Raw genomic sequence first — 23,659 nt, forward strand, 5'->3', positions numbered from 1 at the left:
ATTTGCTCGAGTTTTGGTTGTCATCGTGCTAAAGTGGTTTTGCGTTTAGGTTGTCGGTGTTGTAACGCGGGTTGTAGAAGTGTTTTCGGTGGGTTGTTAAGGTTTTTTTTTATTTGCCGTTTTTGTTAGGTCTGATTAGTTTGATGTTTGTTGTGTGAAAAGAAGTATAATTATTTTCATTGCTTTTTAATTAAGTATGGGTACGGCAGTGAAGCTTGTGAGTGAGTGTTGTGGGAGACGGTTCTGTGCACGCGTGCCTGTGGCCACGAACATTGGTGGCGTTGCCAGAGGTTTTGTTGCCAAGTAATTTTTGTTTTGGTTTTATTCTGTAGTAATTGTGGTGTTTTGTCTGTTGCATATTTATGGTAGGTCAGTTGGGCTTTAACTCATTTAGTGAATATATGGGATATTTGGTTTTTTGAGTTGTTGGCGTTTTGGTTCGGTGTTCTAGGAGTTGAGTATTTGGTATCAGTAGTTGGAGTTGATCTATAGGGTAAAGAGAAATGTCAGATTACTGTGGTTTTGTTGGTGTAGTGGAATGTTGTAATTTAAATTTTTTTTACACTAATTGTATTAGGATGGAGCAACATTTTTTTAAATACATGTAGTTGTATATTTAGCTTGTCCCTACCCTAAACCCCCAGTTTTCCACAGGTATCCCGTTACTTTCATTTTATTTTTGGTATGAGGTGTTATTATGTCATTTTTATTTTTGTTTGAGTTTGCTGACGTGTGTACGTAGTGATGTCGTTGCCGTATTGTATATGCTGGAAGTAGCTGTTTCCACATTATTCTTGACGTCGTGGGTCAAAGCAGACTGTGGAATCGGCTACTCCTTTGATGCCCTTTAGTTTCCGGCATGCCTCGTAATTTAATACACTTGAAATTGTGGCATTTACCGAAAGCTCTTTCCTCGTCTGTCTGATCTGACTCGTTTTGTCGTGTTCGCTTCCCACAGTTCATCGTGCGAACAGTCCACCGATTGCAGAATGCAGAAGAAGAGTCATAAGTAAACTTTTACCACATCCTCGCTTAAAACCTGTATTTTCCCACTGTAGTTTGATATATTCAAGTCTTTAATAGGTTTGAAGGCATTAATAACATTAACATCTGCTCTCAAAAACACCAATCGTATTTACATATGTTGGTGGTTATGTACGATTGTATTAATTCACAGTCGTACTGATTCCTAGCGTCACTAGTCAAAGATGAATTCGTCGTGTTTCTCAATATTTTCCTTCTGTCAAGTAAGCCAGAGCCTGGATGCTCTCAGATTTGGAGCACCTAGACTGACGGATCCCCTGTTTGGAGGACTGTATCGAATGCGTGTGCCTTATGCTGTTCCAGATACGCGAGGATTGATCTCTGTGGCCTGTAAAACTAGTGTGTGTGAGGGACAGGTCACAAAGGTGTCAATTGTCACTTCAAAAACATAAAGTTATGTAATTACTTTTTTGTTTCTTTGTAGTTACTTGCCTGCAGTCTTTGTGCACACTGAAATCTCCTCACTACAATACTGTAGCGTGTCGGTAGAGTAGCTAAACGAAATGGTCCTGTCTGTCAAAGTGGAGACGGGTTCGCCAGTCCAGTTAATTTCGGCTCGTTAATTAAATTTGCCTGTATGAACAGAAACAGGAAGAGTAGGCATCATAAATCATTAAAATAGGCAGGCAAAAAGTATTGTAAACACCTAAAATAGGCAATAAGTAAATATATATAAACAGTGGAAACTCCAGGATGGAAAACAATAATATTAGGAAAAGGATAGATTGGTACTCACCAAATAACGGAGTCAGTGAGTCGCAGACAGGTGCAGTTGCTGCCGTGCCTTTACCGCACGGCACCCCACTCGTCACCGTCGCCACCACCTTCCTCTACACCGACATCCCCAGTGCCCGCGGTTGTACGCTATTCGGCACTACGTTTTCCGTCGATCCGACTGACTCCGAACCTCCGGCCTCGTTCCCGTTCGCTGTGACCGACTGTATTGTCGCTCACAATCACTTCTCTGAAGGCACCGTGTACAAACGAGTCTTTGGTACAGCAGTGGACTGTCACGTGTTACCGGCCTATTTGTGAGCCGTCCAGAGCAGTCCTCTGTAACTACCTAGAATAAACTGCTCCCTCGGTAAAGATTCACTGACGGTAACTTCGAGATCTGTGCAGAAGGTGAAGACACCTTCTACACATTCCTGCAGAACCTCCCCCATTCAGTTCAGCTGTTCCTGTCAACCCGTGAAGCCACCTTCCTCAATGTCGACCTCCGTTTCGAGGACACGTATGTCGGTACCTCTGCTCTGCATCGAGCCTGCCGACTGTCAGTAATACCTCCACCTCGACAGCTGCCACCCACCTTATTCCGAGAAGTCCCGTACGTACAGCCTAACCACCGGTGGCCGTCTCACCCGTAGTGTCGAGCATTTCTTCTCGGAATATGCCGTGGGTCTCACCGGAGCCTTCGCAGATTAAAATTACCCTCTGGACACGGATCGGAAACACGTCTCCTGTGCCCGGCCTGTCCGGTCACCCTCCACCTCCCGACGTCCCACCGTTTGCTTACAGAAGAGTGTTCCCCTCGTGACTCGGTACCGTTCGGGACTGGAGCAACCGAAACACACTCTCCTCCATTGTTTCGACTATCTCTCGTGGTGCCCTGAAATTGAGAATGTCCCGCCCACTATCCTTCCCACCTCTCCGACGGTATTATTCGGACGCCCACCGAGCCTACGCGATACCCCAGTCCGTTGCCACTCGACCCCACCTGCCGACCCGTCGCCTCGTGGCTCGTATTCCTGTAATAGACGTAGACGCGAGGCCAGTCCCGTGCTTCCTCTCGCACCACCTACTCCAGTCTGCTCACCGGCACCACCTATCCCGTCCGAGGCAGGCCTACCTGCGAAACTGATCACGTGGTTCACAAACTGAGCTGCAACCACCGTGTCGCATTCTACGTGGGCACGGAAATTGACGGGCTGTCTGTCAGCGGGCAAACTGCAGCCGAGGAACGGTCGGGTAACCCGGTCGACGAGCGAGCTGCCCGACACGACATTCCTCATTTTAATGACAACTTGACAGTGGTTGCCGTCTGGTTCCCTCCTACAGACGCCAGCTTTTCTGAATTGTGCCGGTCAGACGTTGGAAATATAACATACTGCGTATAAAATTGTATGAAAGTTTTCAGAAAAGCAACTGACATAATACTGACCTGTCCAGAATTCGATAAATAATACTGGTATCGATAACTACTGTTGGGGAAAAGTAATGCTAGAGGAGGATGCCCCATTACAGCCTCCGTTTGGACAGCTGGTCAAATAGTGAATTATCCTGATTTTTGTAGCATTCAGATGTGGCAGTGTCGGGCTGTACTGTAAAGAGAGGGCAGGCGTATCAGTCTGGGAGGTTCCGGTCGACCACATCCGACCGCCACGAGGGAGTGCCGCCCGCCGTATCGTGCACCGAGCACACCGTAACCTGGCTTCACACCTGTGGCTGCCGTACGAGAAAAAGTAACGGAGCCCCGGAGACATTCCGTGTCGTCCCGCACTAATTCTGACGCGAGTGGCACCCGGACCGGGGAGCTACCGTCCGATTAGTGTGCTGCCGTTAACACCTCAGTTGTGTTTCGAGTATTGCCACAAGTGGGGAGTACGGGTGGCCGACTGTGTCGAGTTTCGTTCGGCACCGAATTGCGGTTCTCCACCGTCCCGGAGGTCCGCATCCGACGAGTATGTCGGCGACCGGGGGAGAGGCGGCGCGGCGTTACTCTTGGCGCCACGGCGTGGTCGGCTGCCGGGTGTGACTCGAGGTCACAGCTGGCAGCGAACGAGGGAACTCTGAGGCGACACAGTACGTGACGTATATCCCACACACTCACACGTTACCTGTCGTGCGACAGTATACGTTCTCGACATTTTTCCGGCGGGACTGTACCGGTCCGCACGTTCCGCACTTACCTGTGGACTGTCAGAGTTATGCCGGGGTACTCTGACGGCCGGACAGCTCCCCAGATGTGCCACCGGTAGAACGCGGGTGGATCGGCTCGGATGTCGTCTCCGGAGAAGAGAATTTGTGGTGCCTTTTCCAGTTGAATCGGTGCCCGTATCTGAGCCAAACTCTCGACCCGAGAAATTTCATTTCCTTTCTCCGTCTACACAGATACTCTGCAAGACACTGTACGGTGTGTGGGGAGGGTACCCTTTACCACTACTATAGTTCAATTCTTTTATCTTGGCGGTTCGCGCGTGCCCGCCCAGATGCGGGAGATTGCTGCGTTGCCAGTTGCATGCGCCAAGCAAACTTACGTTTAGGGGGGAGCGCGCAGTTCGTGAAGTAAAGCCACCACGGCCGCATTAACCCTTTTGCCGCTACAGAGACGTGCTCCCCGCATTCCGCGCTGTGCGCGATTTTGTCATCACCGCACTGCTCGCCTGTTCAGACACTGGTGTTCTGACTGTTTTGACACACTTATCATTCGATTTCACAGAAACTATTTGGCCCAAAAATTTGATTTTTACACATCTTCTTGACTGATACCTTCGCCCCATAAATGACTTAATTTTGTTTCGATGTTCGACGCAGTTATTGTGCAGCATTAAATGTAGTAAACCACTGCACGAAATTTTGAAGAGTTTGCAGAGGTTAAAGTCCATAGCGTCTACTTTCCGTACGGTCGATTTCAGTTGCCACTAGAAATTTCAAAAAATTACATTCAAACGAATAAAATTCATGAAGTAAGACACTTCGATATTGTTTTTAAATAAAGAAAATATTAAGCACAAAACAAGGTCTGAACTCGGGACGTTTCACTTAGCAGCCAAACACTTTAACCATTGTGCTAACACAGCACATTATTCAATGTACTTCCTGGGGGAGTTTAAACTAGGATGCAAAATACCAACAAACACTGTTGCTGTGGTTCGTGGTGTGGGTTCCTGTAGTCACGTCCTAGTTCACGAACCACGGGCAACGTACGAGTGGCCAAGTAAGTGGTCCCTACAGTCGGGATACCAGTTACTTTGGAAGAAGGCTGGGCATCTCGGACATATTCTGAGTCGTGGTCACCTTTGTGCTCGTACGGCAAAGACTACCAAATCCACCGGTTAGTCCCTCAACCGTTAGGGGTAAAACCCGATGGGACTCGGGGCAAGTAAGGCTGGCAACCTGCTTCCCTGCTGCTTTAAATATGATGCTGGCATCAATCGGAGCAAAATGCCTCGGAGCTTTGGAGGTGACGGAGTCCCACCTCTAACTGACAAACCGGGGACTCCTAAGATACGACTTTGCAAACAAATGGTAATGAGATGGGGAGCTATTAATATCAATGGGGGCTACTCTGGGAAGAAGGTAGAGCTGGCAGAGGCTGCAAGTGAGATGGGGCTGGACTTTTTAGCTGTAAGGGGTGAGAAAGAAGAGGAAGTGGGAGAATAAAAGGTCTACCTGTCAGGAGTCAAAGCAGGAATAGCACAATCAGTTGTAGGGCTTTACATCAGGAAAGAAATGGAACCCGGCGTAGTTGCAGTAAGGTATGTAAACGGAACGACTGATGTGGATAGATTTGACAGTGTCTAGCAAGAAAATTAGGATTGTGTCAGCATATTCGCATTGTGAAGGGACAGATCAAGATATGATGGATAGTTTTTATGAGGCACTCAGTGATGTAGTTGTTAGAGTAAAGGACAAGGACAGTGTTCTGCTCATGGGCGATTTTAGTGCCAGGATTGGAAATCGAACAGAAGGGTATGAAAAGGTTATGGGTAAATTTGGAGAGGATATAGAGGCCAACAGGAACGGGAAACAACTCTTGGATTTCTGTGCCAGTATGGGCTTAGTAATCACAAACTCCTTTTTTAAACATAAGAACATTCACCGGTATACTTGGGAAGGCAGGGGAACCAGATCTGTCATTGACTATATAATAACAGATCAGGAATTCAGGAAGGCTGTGAGGGACACACGTGTATTCAGGGGATTCTTTGATGACACTGATCATTATTTAATCTGCAGTGAAATTGGGATTGTGAGGCCGAAAGTGCAGGAGGTCAGGTCCATATGTAGGAGGATAAGAGTGGAGAAACTTCAGGATAAGGAAATCAGGCACAAGTACATAACAGCGATCTCAGAAAGGTACCAGTTAGTTGAATGTAGTCAATTACAGTCATTGGAAAAGGAATGGACAAGGTACAGGGACACAGTACTAGAAGTGGCTGAAGAATGTCTTGGAACAGTAGTGTGTAAAAGTAGGATGAAGCAAACAGCTTGGTGGAATGACACAGTCAAGGCAGCTTGTAAAAGGAAAAAGAAGGCGTATCAAAAATGGCTACATACTAGAACTCAGGTAGACAGAGAAAGTTATGTTGAAGAAAGAAACAAATTGCAGCGGCTACACAGGATAATTGAAATGGCCCGGGAGTCGGGACAGGTTCCATCAGACTGGACAAAAGCAGTAATCACACCAATCTTTAAACATGGAAACAGAAAAGATTGTAAAAACTACAGAGGTATCTCTTTAATCAGCGTTGTGGCTAAAATCATCTCAGGTATTGTTGAAAGGAAAGTGCGAGTATTAGTTGAGGACCAATTGGATGAAAATCAGTGTGGGTTTAGGCCTCTTAGAGGTTGTCAGGACCAGATCTTTAGCTTAGGGCAAGTAATGGAGTAGTGTTATGAGTGGAACAGGGAATTGTATCTATGCTTTATAGATCTAGAAAAGGCATATTATGACCGGGTTCCTAGGAGGAAGTTATTGTCTGTTCTACGAGATTATGGAATAGGAGGCAAACTTTTGCAAGCAATTAAAGGTCTTAACATGGATAGTCAGGCAGCAGTTAGAGTTGACGGTAAATTGAGTTCATGGTTCAGAGTAGTTTCAGGGGTAAGACAAGGCTGCAACCTGTCTCCACTGTTGTTCATGTTATTTATGGATCATATGTTGAAAACAATAGACTGGCTGGGTGAGATCAAGATATGTGAACACAAAATAAGCAGTCTCGCGGATGACTTAGTTGTGATGGCAGATTCGATTGAAAGTTTGCAAAGTAATATTTCAGAGCTAGATGAGAAATGTAAGGACTATGGTATCAAGATTAGCATCTCCAAAATGAGAGTAATGTCAGTGGGAAAGAAATATAAACGGATTGAGTGCCAAATAGGAGGAACAAAGTTAGAACAGGTGGACGGTTTCGAGTACTTAGGATGCATATTCTCACAGGATGGCAACATAGCGAAAGAACTGGAAGCGAGGTGTAGCAAAGCTAATGCAGTGAGCGCTCAGCTACGATCTACTCTCTTCTGCAAGAAGGAAGTCAGTACCGAGACTAAGTTGTCTGTGCACTGTTCAATCTTTCGACCGACTTTGTTGTATGGGAGCGAAAGCTGGGTGGATTCGGGTTACCTTATCAACAAGGTTGAGGTTACAGATATGAAAGTAGCTAGGATGACTGCAGGTACTAGTAGATGGGAACAATGGCAGGAGGGTGTCCACAATGAGGAAATCAAAGAAAAACTGGGAATGAACTCTATAGATGTAGCAGTCAGGGCGAACAGGCTTAGATGGTGGGGTCATGTTACACGCGTGGGAGAAGCAAGGTTACCCGAGAGACTCGTGGGTTCAGCAGTAGAGCGTAGGAGGAGTCGGGGCAGACCAAGGAGAAGGTACCTGGATTCGGTTAAGAATGATTTTGAAGTAATAGGTTTAACATCAGAGGAGGCACCAATGTTAGCACTCAATGGGGGATCACGGAGGAACTGTATAAGGCGGGCTATGCTCCAGACTGAACGCTGAAAGGCATAATCAGTCTTAAATGGTGGTGGTGGTGGTGGTGGTGGTGGTGGTGGTGGTGGTGGTGGTGGTGATGATTATGATGATGACACTGTTGGTATGATTATGAATTACTCACGTTTTGTCGAAGTACAATAGGAAATAAACAATTACTGCTGTTCTTTATTGCAAAAAAGCAGTTAGTGAGAATGATACAAACACCTTTCCTTGCTATCGCCTGCATTAGGAGGCTTATTGCTTGTTTGGTTTAATTAATTAATAGAATATGAAGCAATTGGTATAAAGAATGTTTTTTCCGAACTTTCTATAAAAGAAATTTGGCTATCAAGACATTCCTTTTGTTCAATTACTTTATTTATGACTGAACGTTTCTAAAACTGAAGTCACTCGTCCGTGCTCTGCACTGCAGTCGAGCTCTGGCAACGTCGTTCTCTGTTCATTGGCTGACTGTGTTTTGTGACGTCAGATGCGCAGAACGAACCTAAACTCGCCCGCCGTCGTAAATGACGTGCACTTTAGTAATTCCCTCCCCTGCTCCACGCGCAAATAGGGCGAGGGAAAAATGGCCGTCTACGTGGCTCCGTACGAGCCCCCAATCTCGTACCTTATTTTCGCAGTCCTTACGAGCGATGTACGACGGCAGTAGAATCGTTAGGCAGTCGACTTCGAGTGCCAGTTCTCTAATTTTTCTCAGTAGTTTCCCCAAAAAGAATGTCACCTTCTCTCCGGGGGTTCCCATTTGAGTTCCCGAAGCACCTCTGTATAACTTACATGTTTTTGAACCTACCGTTAACGAATCTAGCAGCTCACCTCCGAATTGCTTCGATGTCTTCCTCCGGTTCGACCCGGTGCGGGTACCGAACGCTCGAGCAGTACTCTAGAATATGTCGCACCCACTTCCTGTGTGCGGTCTCCTGTACGCGAGACCCTCTCTTACCGTAAACTCTCCCACTAAACCGATGCCACCGTTCACCTCCCCCCACCACAATTCTCACACGACAGTTCCATTTTGTATCGCTCTGCAGTGTTACGCCCAGATATTTAAATGACTGGACTGTGTCTAGCGGGATGCTAGCAATACTGTACCCAAACATTACAGGTTTGTTCTTCCTACTCGTCCGCATTAACTTACATTTTTTCCACATTTACAGCTAGCTGCAATTTGTCACACCGACTGGAAATTTTGTCTAAGTCGTCTCGCATCTTCCTACAGTCACTCGACTTCGACACCTTGCTGCACACCACAGCAAACGACCGCACGTTGCTGCCTACCCTGTCCGCCAAATCTTATACGTTTGTAGAGAACAGTGGCAGACTTATTACACTTCTCTGGAGCACTCTGTAGTGTTACCTTTTATTTATTATCTTCTTCTCATTATCTATTGAAACAACATCGCTTTGTAATGTAATTTTAATTTTCACGAAAAGCACATTCAACACATCGCGGAAAAATACACGTCTTTCGTCTCAAGACGAGAGAGAGAGAGAGAGAGAGAGAGAGAGAGAGAGAGAGAGAGAGACATCCATTAGTTCTTAAAAACAAAAAAACTACGCAAAAGTAAAAAAAAAGGACAAAATTATTTATAAAATCGGTCGCTGGTGCAGCGCTCTTCTGCGTGCGCGATCGTAAATTATAACTTTGCGGAAGTCAAAGTACCATTACAACTCCTCGTCTCTGACAAACACTCGGCGTCGCAGACCACGTACCGGGTTCTGTGACGTAAGAAGTCTTCGAGCCACTCACGTATCTGACAGTGTAATGTGTACGTCCGTACCTTTGTTAACGACTTGCAGCGGGGCACTGTGTCAGATGCTTCCCGGAAGTCTAGAAATATGGAATCTGCCTGTTGCCCGTCATCCGTAGTTCGCAGAATATCGAGTGACAGAGGGGCGAGCCGAGATTCGCACGAGTGGTGCTTTCTACAACTGTGCCGATTTGTGGACATAAGCTTCTCAAGTTTCGAGACAGTTTATTATATTCGAATTGAGAATATGTTTGAGGATTCTGCAGTAAACTGAAGTAAGTGATACTGGTGTGTAATTGTGTGGGTCCATTCTCTTGCCCTTCTTATAGACAGGAGTCACCTCCTTCGTTTCACTATTTTTGGCCAGACAGTATATTTCTGTCCCCCCTCCCCGTCTCTGCTAGTGGTTCTCAGCATGTGTCTACTTGTTAAACAACCCTTCAGACTAAAATAGTTTTAACACCGAACTGCTGCTTAAAAGCGCTATTTAGTTTACCGAAAGCGTGCCGGCGTGTATTTCGACTTTAGTTTTCCCATTGCCGTCCGTACACACTACCGTCTTCGGCAGTCCTAAGTTCTACTGTATAATCCGGGCAGCACGCGTCTGTGAAGAATACCGATTCGCTCCTCAGCTTTATTTAAGTCACACGGAGAATTAAGAAACTGTTCTTCCGTTGTGTTTGATTGAAAGAAGAGTAAAATTCTTCAGTCAGTTTGTCTGCACCACCAAGTCATCTCAGAACTGCAGTCTCATAATTTATTTTCTGACGTAAATGCCCAGTGAACAGAAACACGACAGTTGCCGTTAAATCGGGGGTGGCGTAGAATTTGGCTGACGAGGTGTGCCGTTGCGCTCAATCTGGCTGGCGCATTTCCCACACCACCACGCTGCGCTGTGTGACTAAGGAGGGTGAAGACTGGGAAACTGCATACCTGCCACATTTAAATCAGATTGCAGTCATATTGCATATGACTTGGATTTACATTTCACACTTCTTAAAAAAGGTTCAGTATTATGTAATTCTTTTTGGAGCACTGAAGATGTAATACTTTTTTTCTAATACAGACTGTCAGTATAGGGACACACTCAGATAATTTCACATGTTTTCACACTTAAGTTGCCACATAATCGTAACTTGTTTAGTTTTGTAACTGAAAAAAGTCTCTGACACAGATGTATCAGTTGAAATATTATAGCGTGGACACGTGGCAACTATCTGAGGAAAGCAGTGTAGATGTACTAGACAGTTTGAATGCCAAATGTATTTGTCTTTCAAATGGGAATTACCTTGCAGGTCTAACATTTACATCTGCACGTGCACAGGGGCACTCTCAGCTGACACGTCCGACAGTCCCGAAAACAGTTTGAAAACAAATGTAAGATTTGCAGTGTGCTCAAAACGTTTAGGAAACAGTCCTCGTAATTCTTTTACGGCGACAGTGAATTCTTCAAACTTCACGCTTTCTTTAACGCCAGTGACCGTAGGGAACTGTACTGCCTGTCAGAATGTGTGTCCCTTCTATAATGCAATTTCTTTTAAATGCGTCACTATTGAACCAGAAAGATGTTACACTGCAGTATCTCAATGTGGGCGGTGTGCAGTAAGGTCCATTTAAAGTACGAAGTCTGCAATCCGTGCCAGATGTTCTAATTTTTGTCCCTGCACCAGTTTCATTTTGTAAATACAACAGCGGTGGTTTTAAATTGAAAAATTGTCCCGGGCATACAACTAGACTTAACCGACATACTTTTCATTCGTACACGAAGTCTATGTATTCTTTGTTCAATTCCACTGAAAACTGTTGCAGCTGACAGAGGAGTAACGTGTCCGACTTCGGAAATTTTACTGTTTGTACAACCAATTTCTTAACTTGCTCTGAGCCTCCAAACTTAGTACAAATTGCTTTTTGATGTAGAGAGCAATGAATCTCATCTGCCCATTGTAAATTTTTGCTCCTTCACTGTCAACAAAATCTTTAAATTCTTTCTGCACGGTATCATAATGTCGTTTCATAGCAAATACGCAGTACCGGTCGCATACGTTTGTGGAGAATTCTCCTCCCTCTCATCTGTCACTGCCATTCATTTTAAAGGATCGTGACGATAGATCGCTAGAGTTCCCCTTTTTTTGTGCGGACAGCCGCTTTACCTGTGAACGTCTTTAGTACCCGGAGCAAATAGGGACGGGCAGATAGCACCGTACAAACATTGCCGATGCTGTGATTCTGCAGAACTGAGAGTCGTGACGACCGAAAAATGCGGCACCGCTATACCGAACGAAACGTCATGCAGTTCCGGGCGCTTCGGAGGAGGACCGAGAGGAGCCGAGTGACGGGCCGGGGAACTCGATCCGCACGTACTGCGCGTGTGAAATTTGGCACGCCGAGGCCGCCTCTGCGTTAAATGGTACTTCCCAAATGTGTCCTCCAAATGTTTGCATTGCAGTTGAAAAGTTTTATATTAAAGGTTCGGATTCTGAGCTCAGTATTCTGGCACACTGTGGGAGATTTAATTAGTGTCGCCATCAGATTTTAGTGAGATCCCTTAATCGATAATGGTGTTAACTGGAGCATCAGATTACCTTTCCACAAACTCACGAGCAAACGATCACCTGCCAACTTAACCTAGACGTCACACTACACTACAGATCAGTCTGTCCCTACACCTAAGATTTAATAACTCACATTTGTAGGCTTCGCCTAATCGTAATCGAACTGTCATTTTCTGACCTAACAGAGATCTCGGGCTCTGTCCACTGCAGTCACATTCTAAAAAGTAGAGTCAAATCGTTAACCCTTTCAGTTATGAATACAAGTCATCCTGAGGTGCAGTTCTACTTGTCGTGTCTGCGCTTGTTAAGAAAATGGGATGAGAAGTTCCGCCTTATGCGAGACACCTTTTTTGTTTTGTTTCACCCGTACACGTTTCAGCACTTTCGTGCTATCGTCTGTGGGTTCAGTTTTTATTTTTAACTGTAAAATTGTTGTTACGTATTGTTGTGGTGCGTTCTCCTGCCTATTTACTTCGCCAACAACGCAGGAGAACGCACCGCAACTTCAAAACTGTAAGTTACAGCCAGAAAAAGTGATACAGTCTTATTTCCGTTCGTAAATGCGTAACAGACAGAAAATAAATTATGTTTTGCTGTTTGCAGATGACAAGTTGTATATTGTGTAGCAGAATAGCTACAAAAATAAATGGACAATAACATCGTGTAAGGTATGTTGACTAATGCTTACACCCACTTTTTGCCAATTAAGTTATTAATGAAACTTCTACATAATGTTGTAAACAACACAAATGTTTATATGTAACAACAGTTTTACAGTAAAAAAAAAAAATTGAACGCACTGACGCTAGCACAAAAGTGCTGAAACGTGTGTGGGTGAAACAGAACAAAAAAGGTGTCTCACATAAGGCGGAACTTCTCATCCCGTATAAATTTTTGCCCATTTGTATTCCAGGTTTGTTTATTGGCTGTTATTTTTATTTGTAGTTCACTATTCCTGTTTCAGTTTACGTTTTGTCATTGGAGGCAGTGCATAGACATGTGAAAACTACAAAATGAAGTATTGAGTGGAGAAATTGGAACATTTTGGAAGTATTCTCTTGTTTGAATCCAGTGGAGGGGTGACAGCAGCAGAGATGGACAGAAATATTTGCACTGCATTTGAGGATAATCCTGTCGGGCAGAGCACGACAAAGTAGTAATTTTATACGTTAGTGACACTCTTTATTCGGAAAGACCTATAGGGTTTGATAAATATCATTTAAACACCTGAAACCGTGTCATTGCACTCGAGAAGAGTCAAATGTGATGAACTGTGATCATTCCACCACAGTGTGACATTTTCACACTACGGGGACGGATAAAAAATCGGGTGTGTGGGTTCTGCACGCTCCGAGCCGAAACCACAGTGTGTGACCGTACGTGCGTCTCTGTTTTCTCCTCGTCAGTTGGCTCGTGAACGACACCGACCGTTCCTATCCTGTATCGTCACTGGTGACGAAAAATGCTGCTCTTATGCTAACGTAAGAAAAGAAAATAAATGCTGAGCCCGTACAGAGCAGCGACTCCCTGTACAAACACCAGTGTAGCCACTCGTTAATCGGGCACCACTTTTCCTATTTTCAGAGACCTGCGCCTCGGTAATGAGTTGACATACAGATCTAAATTTCTTATGCATCTAGTATGTAGACCACTTAAGTTGATATAATGTACAAAAAGTAGGATAAACCATTCAGATTTTTTATGAAAATTTTTGAAAAATGTGTTTTTCATGCTGTGCTTCAAAATTGACAGTAGACACTTCATCTTTTGCACTGTAATTCCTCAGTCGTAGTATCAAGTCTAAATAACAGTGAATATATATATATATATATATATATATATATATATATATATATATATATATATATATATAAAACAAACAGGCTGTGAATTACCGTGAATTACCAAACGAAAAAGTGCTGGTAGATAGACAAATAAAACACACACACACACACACACACACACACACACACACACACACACTTACATCCATCCATCCGCACATATCCAGACACAGGCCTGTTGTACTGTGATAATGTGGGTGCGCCCCTCTGAGTAGTGTTTTTAGGATGCCCCTGCTCTCCCTGTTTCCACACACCCGTCCTGTTCTTTCCCCCTTCCTGCTGCCCTGACGTCCTTTTTTCCTATTTGTTTGCAAGTTACCCCTTCCCCACGACTGATGACTGGAGTGTGGTGTTCATGTTGTGCCTCACTCGATTTCTGCCGTCCTAGATCGTATGACTGAGGACCTTGCCATTGTTTTTTTTTTTTTAAGTTCGGTGGTTGAGCCTTCCACTCAGTTTTTTATTACAGCTGAGCTTACCGTGCTGGCAGATATTAAGCATCGCGCAAGGTTTGAACTCGTAACCTTCAGCTTAGCAGCCCGACACCTTAACCGTTACGCTAACACAGCTCACCGTGCTATTTGGTGGCGGCCCGCTGCTACGCCCCCTACTCCCTCCCGCCCACTTTCTTCCGCACCCCCCTCCCCCTTCCTCCCAATTGACCGACCGACCGAAACTTGAATCTATTCACTGCCAGTTGAACTACTATGTTTTCTGAGTGAGGAGCTCTGTTACGTTGCAAAAGTTCAGAGGGGCAGTCCACACAGTACAGCGCGTTAATATATGTTCTTTGTTTTTTCGCAGGACGACAGATCGTGTGAACGTTTCTCGAAACACAGATGCAGTACAACGAAGACAATTCAAATTGTGCCATTCTACTCACTGTCGTTAATACCTTTCTCGTTAAGAGACTTCCGACAGATGGAAATGGGAGCAGTGTTGCTACGGAAGCTCGTGCAAATGCTTTTTGAGAACAGCTGCAAGTAGTGCAGTACGCAGCTTTCAAACACAATAAAAATTGGTACACAGGATACACTTCTCAGACATCACACGAATTTAAAAACGTCGATACTGACTGCACGCTACCTCTTCTCCGTCGTCACGTGCGAGGTGGATGTCCCGTCATTACGAAGACACGGTGCGCGGTTGTGTGAACTTGACAATACGTGCCGTGAAAAAATCGTATCCCTCCACTTTAAGTGAACACATTTTGTTGTCGTCCTAGTTTTGGCAGATTGTTGTAAATAGTGGAGGAGAATGTTATGGAAAAATGCTAGGAACTTGTGCACTAGTCTGATATTACTCTGGTCCCATTACATTTACTCTTTTGTGATTTTCGATGCTGACGGTGTAGATCAGTTTCGACAGTCTTCAGCATTACAGATTTGGCAATTTTAAATTAATCTGTGCCCATTTTCAGATAAACTCCTGGAGCGGAAGTATCGAAATTGGTGTAACATGCTTGAACCCCGAGACAATGGAATTCCCATCTACTGCGTCGGAGCTTCGAGGAGGATCTTGGGTAAGTGAAATACACTGTCATGTAATGTCGGGCAAATTAAAACTTGGGGATTCTCGGATACCGTTTAGTAATAATACTGTTTGTTGAGGCAGTTGTACTATTCCATAGGTGCTCTGCGTTCGGGATTCGAATCGCCGGTGCTCTGCTTTATTTTACTCACTTCTCATTAAATTGTGAAAGAAATGTGCAACTGCTACTCCCCTTATTTTTATCTACTTATTTAAAGCCATTAACACTTAATTTGCAGATGTGTACTGGTCCTGCTTTATAGTGTATGTTCTGTCGGCTAAATGAAATTGTGCCCCCACGGTGAGGAGCATACGAAAACATCCTTTCCATTAGTCTTCATTCACTTCAGACGTTACTGATTTTCTGTACGTGTCAGAGAGAGTACTGAGGAATATTACGATACAAACTTTGTGGTGTATCACTGTATTTAAAACCAATTTTGATATAACTATTTGGATTTTCCCGATTTAATTAATTTTGCTAATTTATGTATGTGATAGTTAATTTTATTTCAATTTGTATGTTGCATAAGTTTGCTTGTCATTATTTTAACCTCTCAGATAGCTGTATTGCACTGTGTAGATTTTCCCAGCACGATAACTATTAATATTCTTGTCAGGTCTGCAGGCGGACGGTACAATCATTTAAACAGAATATTTCAGATGCAGACCTGGCCTCCATCTTACAGTACAATCGGTAATATTGCCGGAACTAGTTTTCGCGGTGAACCCAGTTAAAAGTTATTTGTCTGTGGACAACTTGGGGATGTCCTGCTCTTCCTCCGACATAAAGACGGTGACGAGACAACTTCAGCTGACCGTAACGAGGGTGGAAACTCGGCGTGATGTGGCCGGTGACTGTATTTACTCGAATCTAAGCCGCACTTTTTTTCCAATTTTTGTAATCCAAAAAACTGCCTGCGGCTTAGAATCGAGTGCAAAGTAAGCGGAAGTTCTGAAAAATGTTGGTAGGTGCCACAACAACTAACTTCTGCCATCTAATATATGCAGCACTACACAGGCATGCTTTGCAGGCACAAAGATAAATACTGGCGCAAAAACCTCTGCGTCAGTAAATAAATTAAAAAAAAAAAAAAGTGGAAGACGAGCTTTTTTCTCCGCCCCGAGTTTCGACCACTGCATTTTCATACATTATCCAACGAAGTAAATACAAATTCCGTATTGTTCATCTTCGAATGTAGCAGCATTTCAGTGTACTACGAAAATCCAACTGGAAAGACTGTTTGGGATGTTTGTCAATATGGCCAACTCTACGTTCTGAATTTTTTCCTACCTGTTATAAGAAATGGTTGCTAATAGGAACTTTTATGAATTGTGAATCACATGCAGTAGGCCGATTCTCTTCACCATAAGAATAGTACGAATATAAACATTTTTCCATGTATTCTTTCGTGTTTGCTGCTATCTCATTTAAATCCTGTCTGCCTAATAAACTACGAAACTAGAGTGAGACAACAGCAAACGCGGAAGAATATACATATCATGTCATGTTTATATTCGTATTATTCTTATGCCTAATAGTGATACAGTCACAAATAAAGCACGGCAGTTGACTAGATTTTTAAATCTAAGATGACTCTAATTTCTGTGCAGAATGTAATCTACTAAAGAGGCATCTGGAAAGATTTTCAAACAGAGAAAAATTTTCGCTAAACTCTTGTTCAGAACATCTTCTATCATACGCAGTCTATTATTTGGTTCTTGTTGATCATTATGAAAGAAAGCAGCAGTGTAAGTAACAACAAATAGCAGTCTCTTGCCATTGTTTCGCTAATGAGAAGATTCCTCTCTCTCTCTCTCTCTCTCTCTCTCTCTCTCTCTCTCTCTCTCTCTCAGCGGTGTTAGCGTGCACAAAAGCAACCCATGCTGCGAGCAGCAACATGTCATTAACACTCATTATTGGTATGTAACAAATGCATTACGCAGTACTTTTAACGCATTTTCAGCTTAGATTGACGTAAACCCCTATAACAAAGAGAACGGCACTTATCAGATCCAAGAAAAATAGGCAATGAATTCAAACTAGATGAAGCATGTGAAAAAGGAAGGGTACCCGTGTAAATAGGGATGGAGTGCCTGATGCATAGGAATGGCTACCTGGTAAAGCTTAACTGCAAGCTTACGACTGGAACCAAACTACTGCAGCTGTATCGTCATTCATTCGACCTAAATTGTTTCTCGTATTACAATGGACCTACTTTGTTTCAATTTTGAGGTGGGGCCCTCAAATTTAGAGTCTCAAATTTCAGGTGCGGCTTAGATTTGGGAAAAATTTTTTTTCCTCGATTTTCAGTCTCATTTTTCAGGTGCAGCTTAGATTCGAGTAAATACAGTACGGTTCTCACTCGATAAGACTACTTGTGTCAGCTTTAACCGTGTTTGTTGCAGTTTGCACGTACAGGAGCTCACAACGGGGACACTATTTTAAGTTGTAATGACAGTGTGCACGTTTGAGTTGACTATTGTACTGGTTCCTGTACCCGGCAGGCCTGCGAATGAAATGCTTCGAATTGTCGAATATCTCGAAAAGCCTCCGCGGATAGGTGTGGGGAGCTGACAGGTCCCGCTACCTGCAGTTTTATAGACCATTCTCGAATCACTGCAGTGTGGTTTACAGATCGGCCCGTATTTCCTACCCAGAGGGGTTAGTTGCTGCACACCCTGAGGCTGTTCCAGGTACTGCCTTGCAGTATGCTTAATTACAGACTTACAATTTTATCAGTCGATTTGTTTTCACCACGTAACGCCCGCTGCTTACGTCCTCCTTCGTTGCCGAGCGATGTATCACTTTTCGTTCTGACGCCGTGACTCTTCCTTCCCTATATCTTTACTACTTTTTATTTATATAAATGATGAACTATTGGTTTTGCCGTTTAGTGACTTTTTAGTAACTGTGGAAGTATTACAGGCATCGGATCCCACCTAATGTGTCACCCGCCTATACGTTTTACGTGAACTTTCGAGACTCGATGGGTCTGTTTACAGAGAGAAAGCAGGATATCTCTTCGTTTGACGTCGTCCGACGATGACCCGGGAAGCTCGACACCCTCGCGGCCCGGGCTCTTCCGCGGCTCGTGGTAGTTTGCAGCATTCATTTTATTCCTCGCCCACTTGCTGCTGCGTCAAACTTTCGTGGTGATCGTCGGGCGACGTCTTCCACGTTATCTGCAACATAAATAAACTTTCTTCCCACATTATTTCTGAAAACCCAAAAACAAAGTTAAAGAACATAATAATAATAACTGTTCTTACAATTATTCGTATAAGTCTCGGTCGATTTAATGAGGGGTGGGACAGGCCTAAGCCTTGTGACACCACAGCATGCCTGGTGATTCTGTCACACCTCACCGTTTCTCGACAGGCCCCGGAGATCTCAGTGTTCTGTCGTCGCCGTTTAGTGCTGCAATCCACTCCAACTTTGAGCAGCTCTTCAGGAATTGACACCCGTGCAACCGAGCCAGTTCCCGGGTTCGCGCTACCGATTGTCTAGAGGATCCGGACGTGTAGGACCTCCGAATACGGAGCCGGCGGTGGAAGTAATTGCCGCTTCAGTGTCTTCGGAGGTCCGAAGCGATTTCGGGTCTGACACACTGTGATAAAACTAGTACACCAGATTACATTTCTTCAACTCTCCTCTCTTCAGTATATACTACAGTTTCAGTGTTGCGTCTACATCTACACTATGCAGAGGGTACGTTCCATTGTACATGTTATTCTTGTGAAGTATGGACTGCAGGAAAAAGTTTGAATGTCTTTGTGAGTACAATAATTGTTTTGACACCATCATCACAATGCCCCGTGCGATCGATACGTGTAACCGTACGACACGGGTCGTGTTCGGTTAGTTTGGACGGTAAGATATTTGTGAGGTAGAGGTATGAAGTTTGACTCCTGGTCCAGCACACACTTTTAATCTGGTGGGAAGTTTTGAAGATGCAGACGATTACCTAATGGAAGGTGAGTAGATGACATCAGGTGATGTGCGGGTGTACCACAGACCAATTGTGGGGTGTCGGATTAACGAGAAAATAAGAAATGTTGCCCGAAAACTATTTTTGTGGTCAGCCAGAAAGTGACGGAGACCATACTGACCGTAATTTGCGGTCTGCAAGTCCGCATTATTCTTGTACTCACTGAAACAAATGTTTCCACACTCTTATTTACTCAACGGGATCAGAAACTGTGATTATCATAAAGGTTTTGAATTGTAACTGATTCAATTATATTCAGAAAAAGTTCACATGCGAAACATAATAATATTCCTGACAGCAACAATAATAAAAAAACACTAATAGCAGCTCAAAGGCGACCTCCACAGTAAGTTCCAATTAAACGGTCTTTCGCCCTGACTTCTAATGACCGAAGTTAATTGCTCACCACAAAAGTGGAAAATAATGTCATCACTTGTAGTGTGGTTTTGTTAACATTACGGGTGGCACACAACCCCCCCCCTCCCCCGCCCCCGCTCCCTCCCCCCGCCCCCGCTCCCTCCCCCCGCCCCCGCCCAAAAAAAAAATTAAGTTATTAATCCAGAATGGGATTTTCACTCTGCAGCAGAGTGTGCACCGATATGAAACTTCCCGGCAGATTAAAACTGTGTGCCGGACTGAGACTCGATCTCCGGACCTTTGCCTTCGAGTCTCGGTCCGGCACACAGTTTTAATCTGCCAGGAAGTTTCATATAAGCGCACACTCCGCTGCAGAGTGAAAATCTCATTCTGGAAACATCCCCCAGGCTGTGGCTAAGCCGTGTCTCCGCAATATCCTTTCTTTCAGGAGTGCTAGTTCTGCAAGTTTCGCAGGAGAGCTTCTGTAAAGTTTGGAAGGTAGGAGACCGGGTACTGGCAGAAGTAAAGCTGCGAGTATCGGGCGTGAGTCGTGCTCGGATAGCTCAGTCGGTAGAGCACTTGCCTGCAAAAGGTAAAGGTCCCGAGTTCGAGTCTCACACAGTTTTAATCTGCCGGGAAGTTTTTTAAGTTATTAATGTTTTACTTGCTCGCAGGTATACGTTCGTCCAGTAGTCGATGCAGATTTTTGTACAACAGTAGGGGAGAGTGTAATGAGCGACATACTAAAATTCCTGACTGGTGGTGAAGGGGGAGCTCCTTTAAAAGTCGCATTTTTATGTTTTTCTCGGCTATATCAAAAACTGCAGTGGCCGGTGAGAATGTTTCCTAGTCCAAAATTAAATTGTGGGAGTGGATCGGTGAGTAGAGGCGACAGGGATAGTGGGTGCCGGACAAAGACTGTGCATTTTCCTCCTCCGTAGGTCTACAGCCGAAGAACGATCAGCAAAGCCGAGTGGGCCACTGCACTCGACTGCATCACTGCGAGGTGTCTCGCAAAGTCGTGCCGACCCTCCGTTCCGTGCCGTACGGGTCGCTGGTGACCCGGCGTGCACACCTGGCCGGGTGGTGTTTATTTTCCACAAATTGCGTTCAGATTATGCGGATGTGAACTGCTAATACTACCGACGCAACAAAGACGTACGGGCAGAATGGTAATATTAGCATGTGAACAGGAAAATTAAAGTACCTGTTTTTAATATTAATTCTACAAAGAGGCCTGTGAAATTTATATAATTTGAAAGGTATTTTGCCACAGATGTGCACGTGTGTACGTAGCCATTAACACTGTGCCTTTCGGCAACACCGCAGTGGTATCGTGGGCACCGTATCGGGCAGTGGCCGGCGACAGCACTTTACTATCTTTTGCTTTCTGTTGGTGTTTTGCTTAGGTAACGATAAGTTACACACGTCAACAAGTTTTTATAAGTACTCGTGCACTTTCGTCGTGGCGGACGAAAGAGACAGTAGGATTATTTACGTTGAATGTGCGGGCATCTCGTCCGATGTTCTGGACGACTTTCCCTATTGGGAAGAAGACATTGGATATCAAAAAAATAAAAGTGAAACAGAATCGTAGGAAGATAGTGAAATACGTCCCGCATGAATTCGGCGAACACTACAGTTGCCGACTGGTTTGTCTGAATCGGACGGAGGAGACGGTGAACAGTGGTCAGACTTCGATTTACCGAACACCGATAATAAATTTGAAGGATCCCTGGGTCCAAACATATTTCCCAAAGAATATATTAGCAATGATAGCAACAAGTACTACAGTCAAAATTGCAATAGGAGGAAACTGGATTTTTAAAAAATGCCAAATTTGTCGACATTACGGGACCCGAACTTAGAAAATGGTTTGGGCTCGCTATCCGTATGGGAATTGTAAAAAAAGAAAGGATCGATGATTATTGGTCATTAAATCCGTTGATACACACACCGATATTTCGTAAAACGATGTCCCGCAACCGATTCGGACAAATATTATAATTTTTACATTTTTCCTTCGTAACCTGTTAGTTCGTCCCTGTGAAATCCCCAAACCACCTTCCCTACCCTCTGGCTCCTACCCTCGTAACGGCCCCCGGTGTAAAACCTGTCCCGTGCACCCTCCCACCACCACCCACACGATTTATCAACTGACCTGCCTACACTGTGAAGCCTTCTATCTACATCTACATCCGTACTCCGCAAGCCACCTGACAGTTTGTGGCGGAGGGTACCCTGACTACCCCTATCAGTTCTCCCTTCTATTCCAGTCTCGTATTGTTCGTGGAAAGGAGGATTGTCGGTATGCCTCTGTGTGGGCTCTAATCTCTCTGATTTTATCCTCACGGTCTGTTCGCGAGATATATGTAGGAGGGAGCAATAGACTGCTCGACTCCTCGGTGAAGGTATGTTCTCGAAACTTCAACAAAATCCCGTACCGAGGTACTGAGCATCTCTCCTGCAGAGTCTTCCACTGCTTTGTGGATTTCATAGGGATGAACTGAGAGGTTACGAAGGTTAGGTAAACGGCGGAAAGACACTCTTGGTGGAGTGGGGAGGATTTCGTGAAGGATGGATCTCATTTTAGGGCAGGATTTGAGGAAGTCGTATCCCTGCTGGAGAGCCACATTCTGTGTGGGAATGACCGGCAACAAACTGTCCATTCGCATGAACAGACACAGGCAGACAGTGTTTGTCAGTAATGAGGATTACCCTGTGGCTAAACGTGCCTCGGTGCACGGCCAGCACATCTCGGCACAGTGTTACACCGTCCGGGTTATCTGGATACTTCCCACTAACAACGACCTATCTGAACTCCGGAGATGGGAACTTGCTCTTCAACATATCCTCTCTTCCCGTTATCCACCGGGCCTCAATCTCCGCTAATTTCAAGTTGCCGCCACTCGTACCTCACCTGTCATCCGACAACATCTTTGCCTCTGCACTTCCGCCTCGACTGACATCTCTGCCCAAACTCTTTGCCTTTTAATATGTCTGCTTGTGTCTGTGTATGTGCGGATGGATATGTGCGTGTGTGTGTGCGAGTGTATACCTGTCCCTTTTTCCCCCTAATGTAAGTCTTTCCGCTCCCGGGATTGGAATGACTCCTTACCCTCTCCCTTAAAACCCACATCCTTTCGTCTTTCCCTCTCCCCTGATGAAGCAACCGTGGGTTGCGAAAGCTCGATATTTGGGTGTGTGTTTGTGTGTTTTTTATTCTGTCTATCTACCAGTGCTTTCCCGTTTGATAAGTCACAGCATCTGTTTTTAATATATTTTTCCCATGTGGAATGGTTCTTTCTATTACATTTATATCACTGATACGCTTAACAAGTTTAAAATTAAGGACAAATTTGCGGCATTTGGTGCTGATAATTGCAACACAATGTTTGGCGCCATTAAAAGGGGTGATGGAAATAATGTATTTGCTAATCTAAAGACGGTACTTAGCAACGTATTGGTTGGACTGGGATGTCCTGCTCATGTGCTTAATAACTACACTAAGCACGGAATTGACCTCCTTGAAATTGACTTACAAGGATTAATAATGAAAATATATAATCATTTTTCGATATACACTGTCCGTGTAGTCACTAAAGAAATTTTGTGATTTTTTTTTTAAATAGAGTACCAACAACTTCTCAGCCATAGTGAGACTCGATGGCTGTCACTATTTACAGCTATTCAGAGACTTAGAGATTTTTTCTTGCTCTGAAATCCTTCTTTCTGTCTCAAAACAAACCTCCAACAGACCTAAAGAATTTTTTATGGACCCCATCAATGAGCTATATCTATGGCATATCCAATCATTAGTTGACATTTTTCATAATTATATTAGTATCTTAGAAAAGGAAGA

The 23,659-nt window shown here is 44.3% G+C and overlaps 1 protein-coding gene across 1 annotated transcript in view; it reads left to right on the top strand.

Moving 5' to 3' along the window:
* LOC126232175 (neuralized-like protein 4) overlaps positions 1 to 23,659 on the top strand; it is a 295,692-nt gene that overhangs the window by 14,284 nt on the left and 257,749 nt on the right. Inside the window, exon 2 of the mRNA XM_049942472.1 lies at positions 15,339 to 15,440. Within this exon, the coding sequence (XP_049798429.1) occupies positions 15,339 to 15,440 (102 nt within the window). The remainder of the gene's footprint in view (positions 1 to 15,338; positions 15,441 to 23,659) is intronic.

Source organism: Schistocerca nitens, unplaced genomic scaffold, assembly GCF_023898315.1.
Source record: "Schistocerca nitens isolate TAMUIC-IGC-003100 unplaced genomic scaffold, iqSchNite1.1 HiC_scaffold_465, whole genome shotgun sequence".
Classification (NCBI taxonomy): Eukaryota; Metazoa; Arthropoda; class Insecta; order Orthoptera; family Acrididae; genus Schistocerca; species Schistocerca nitens.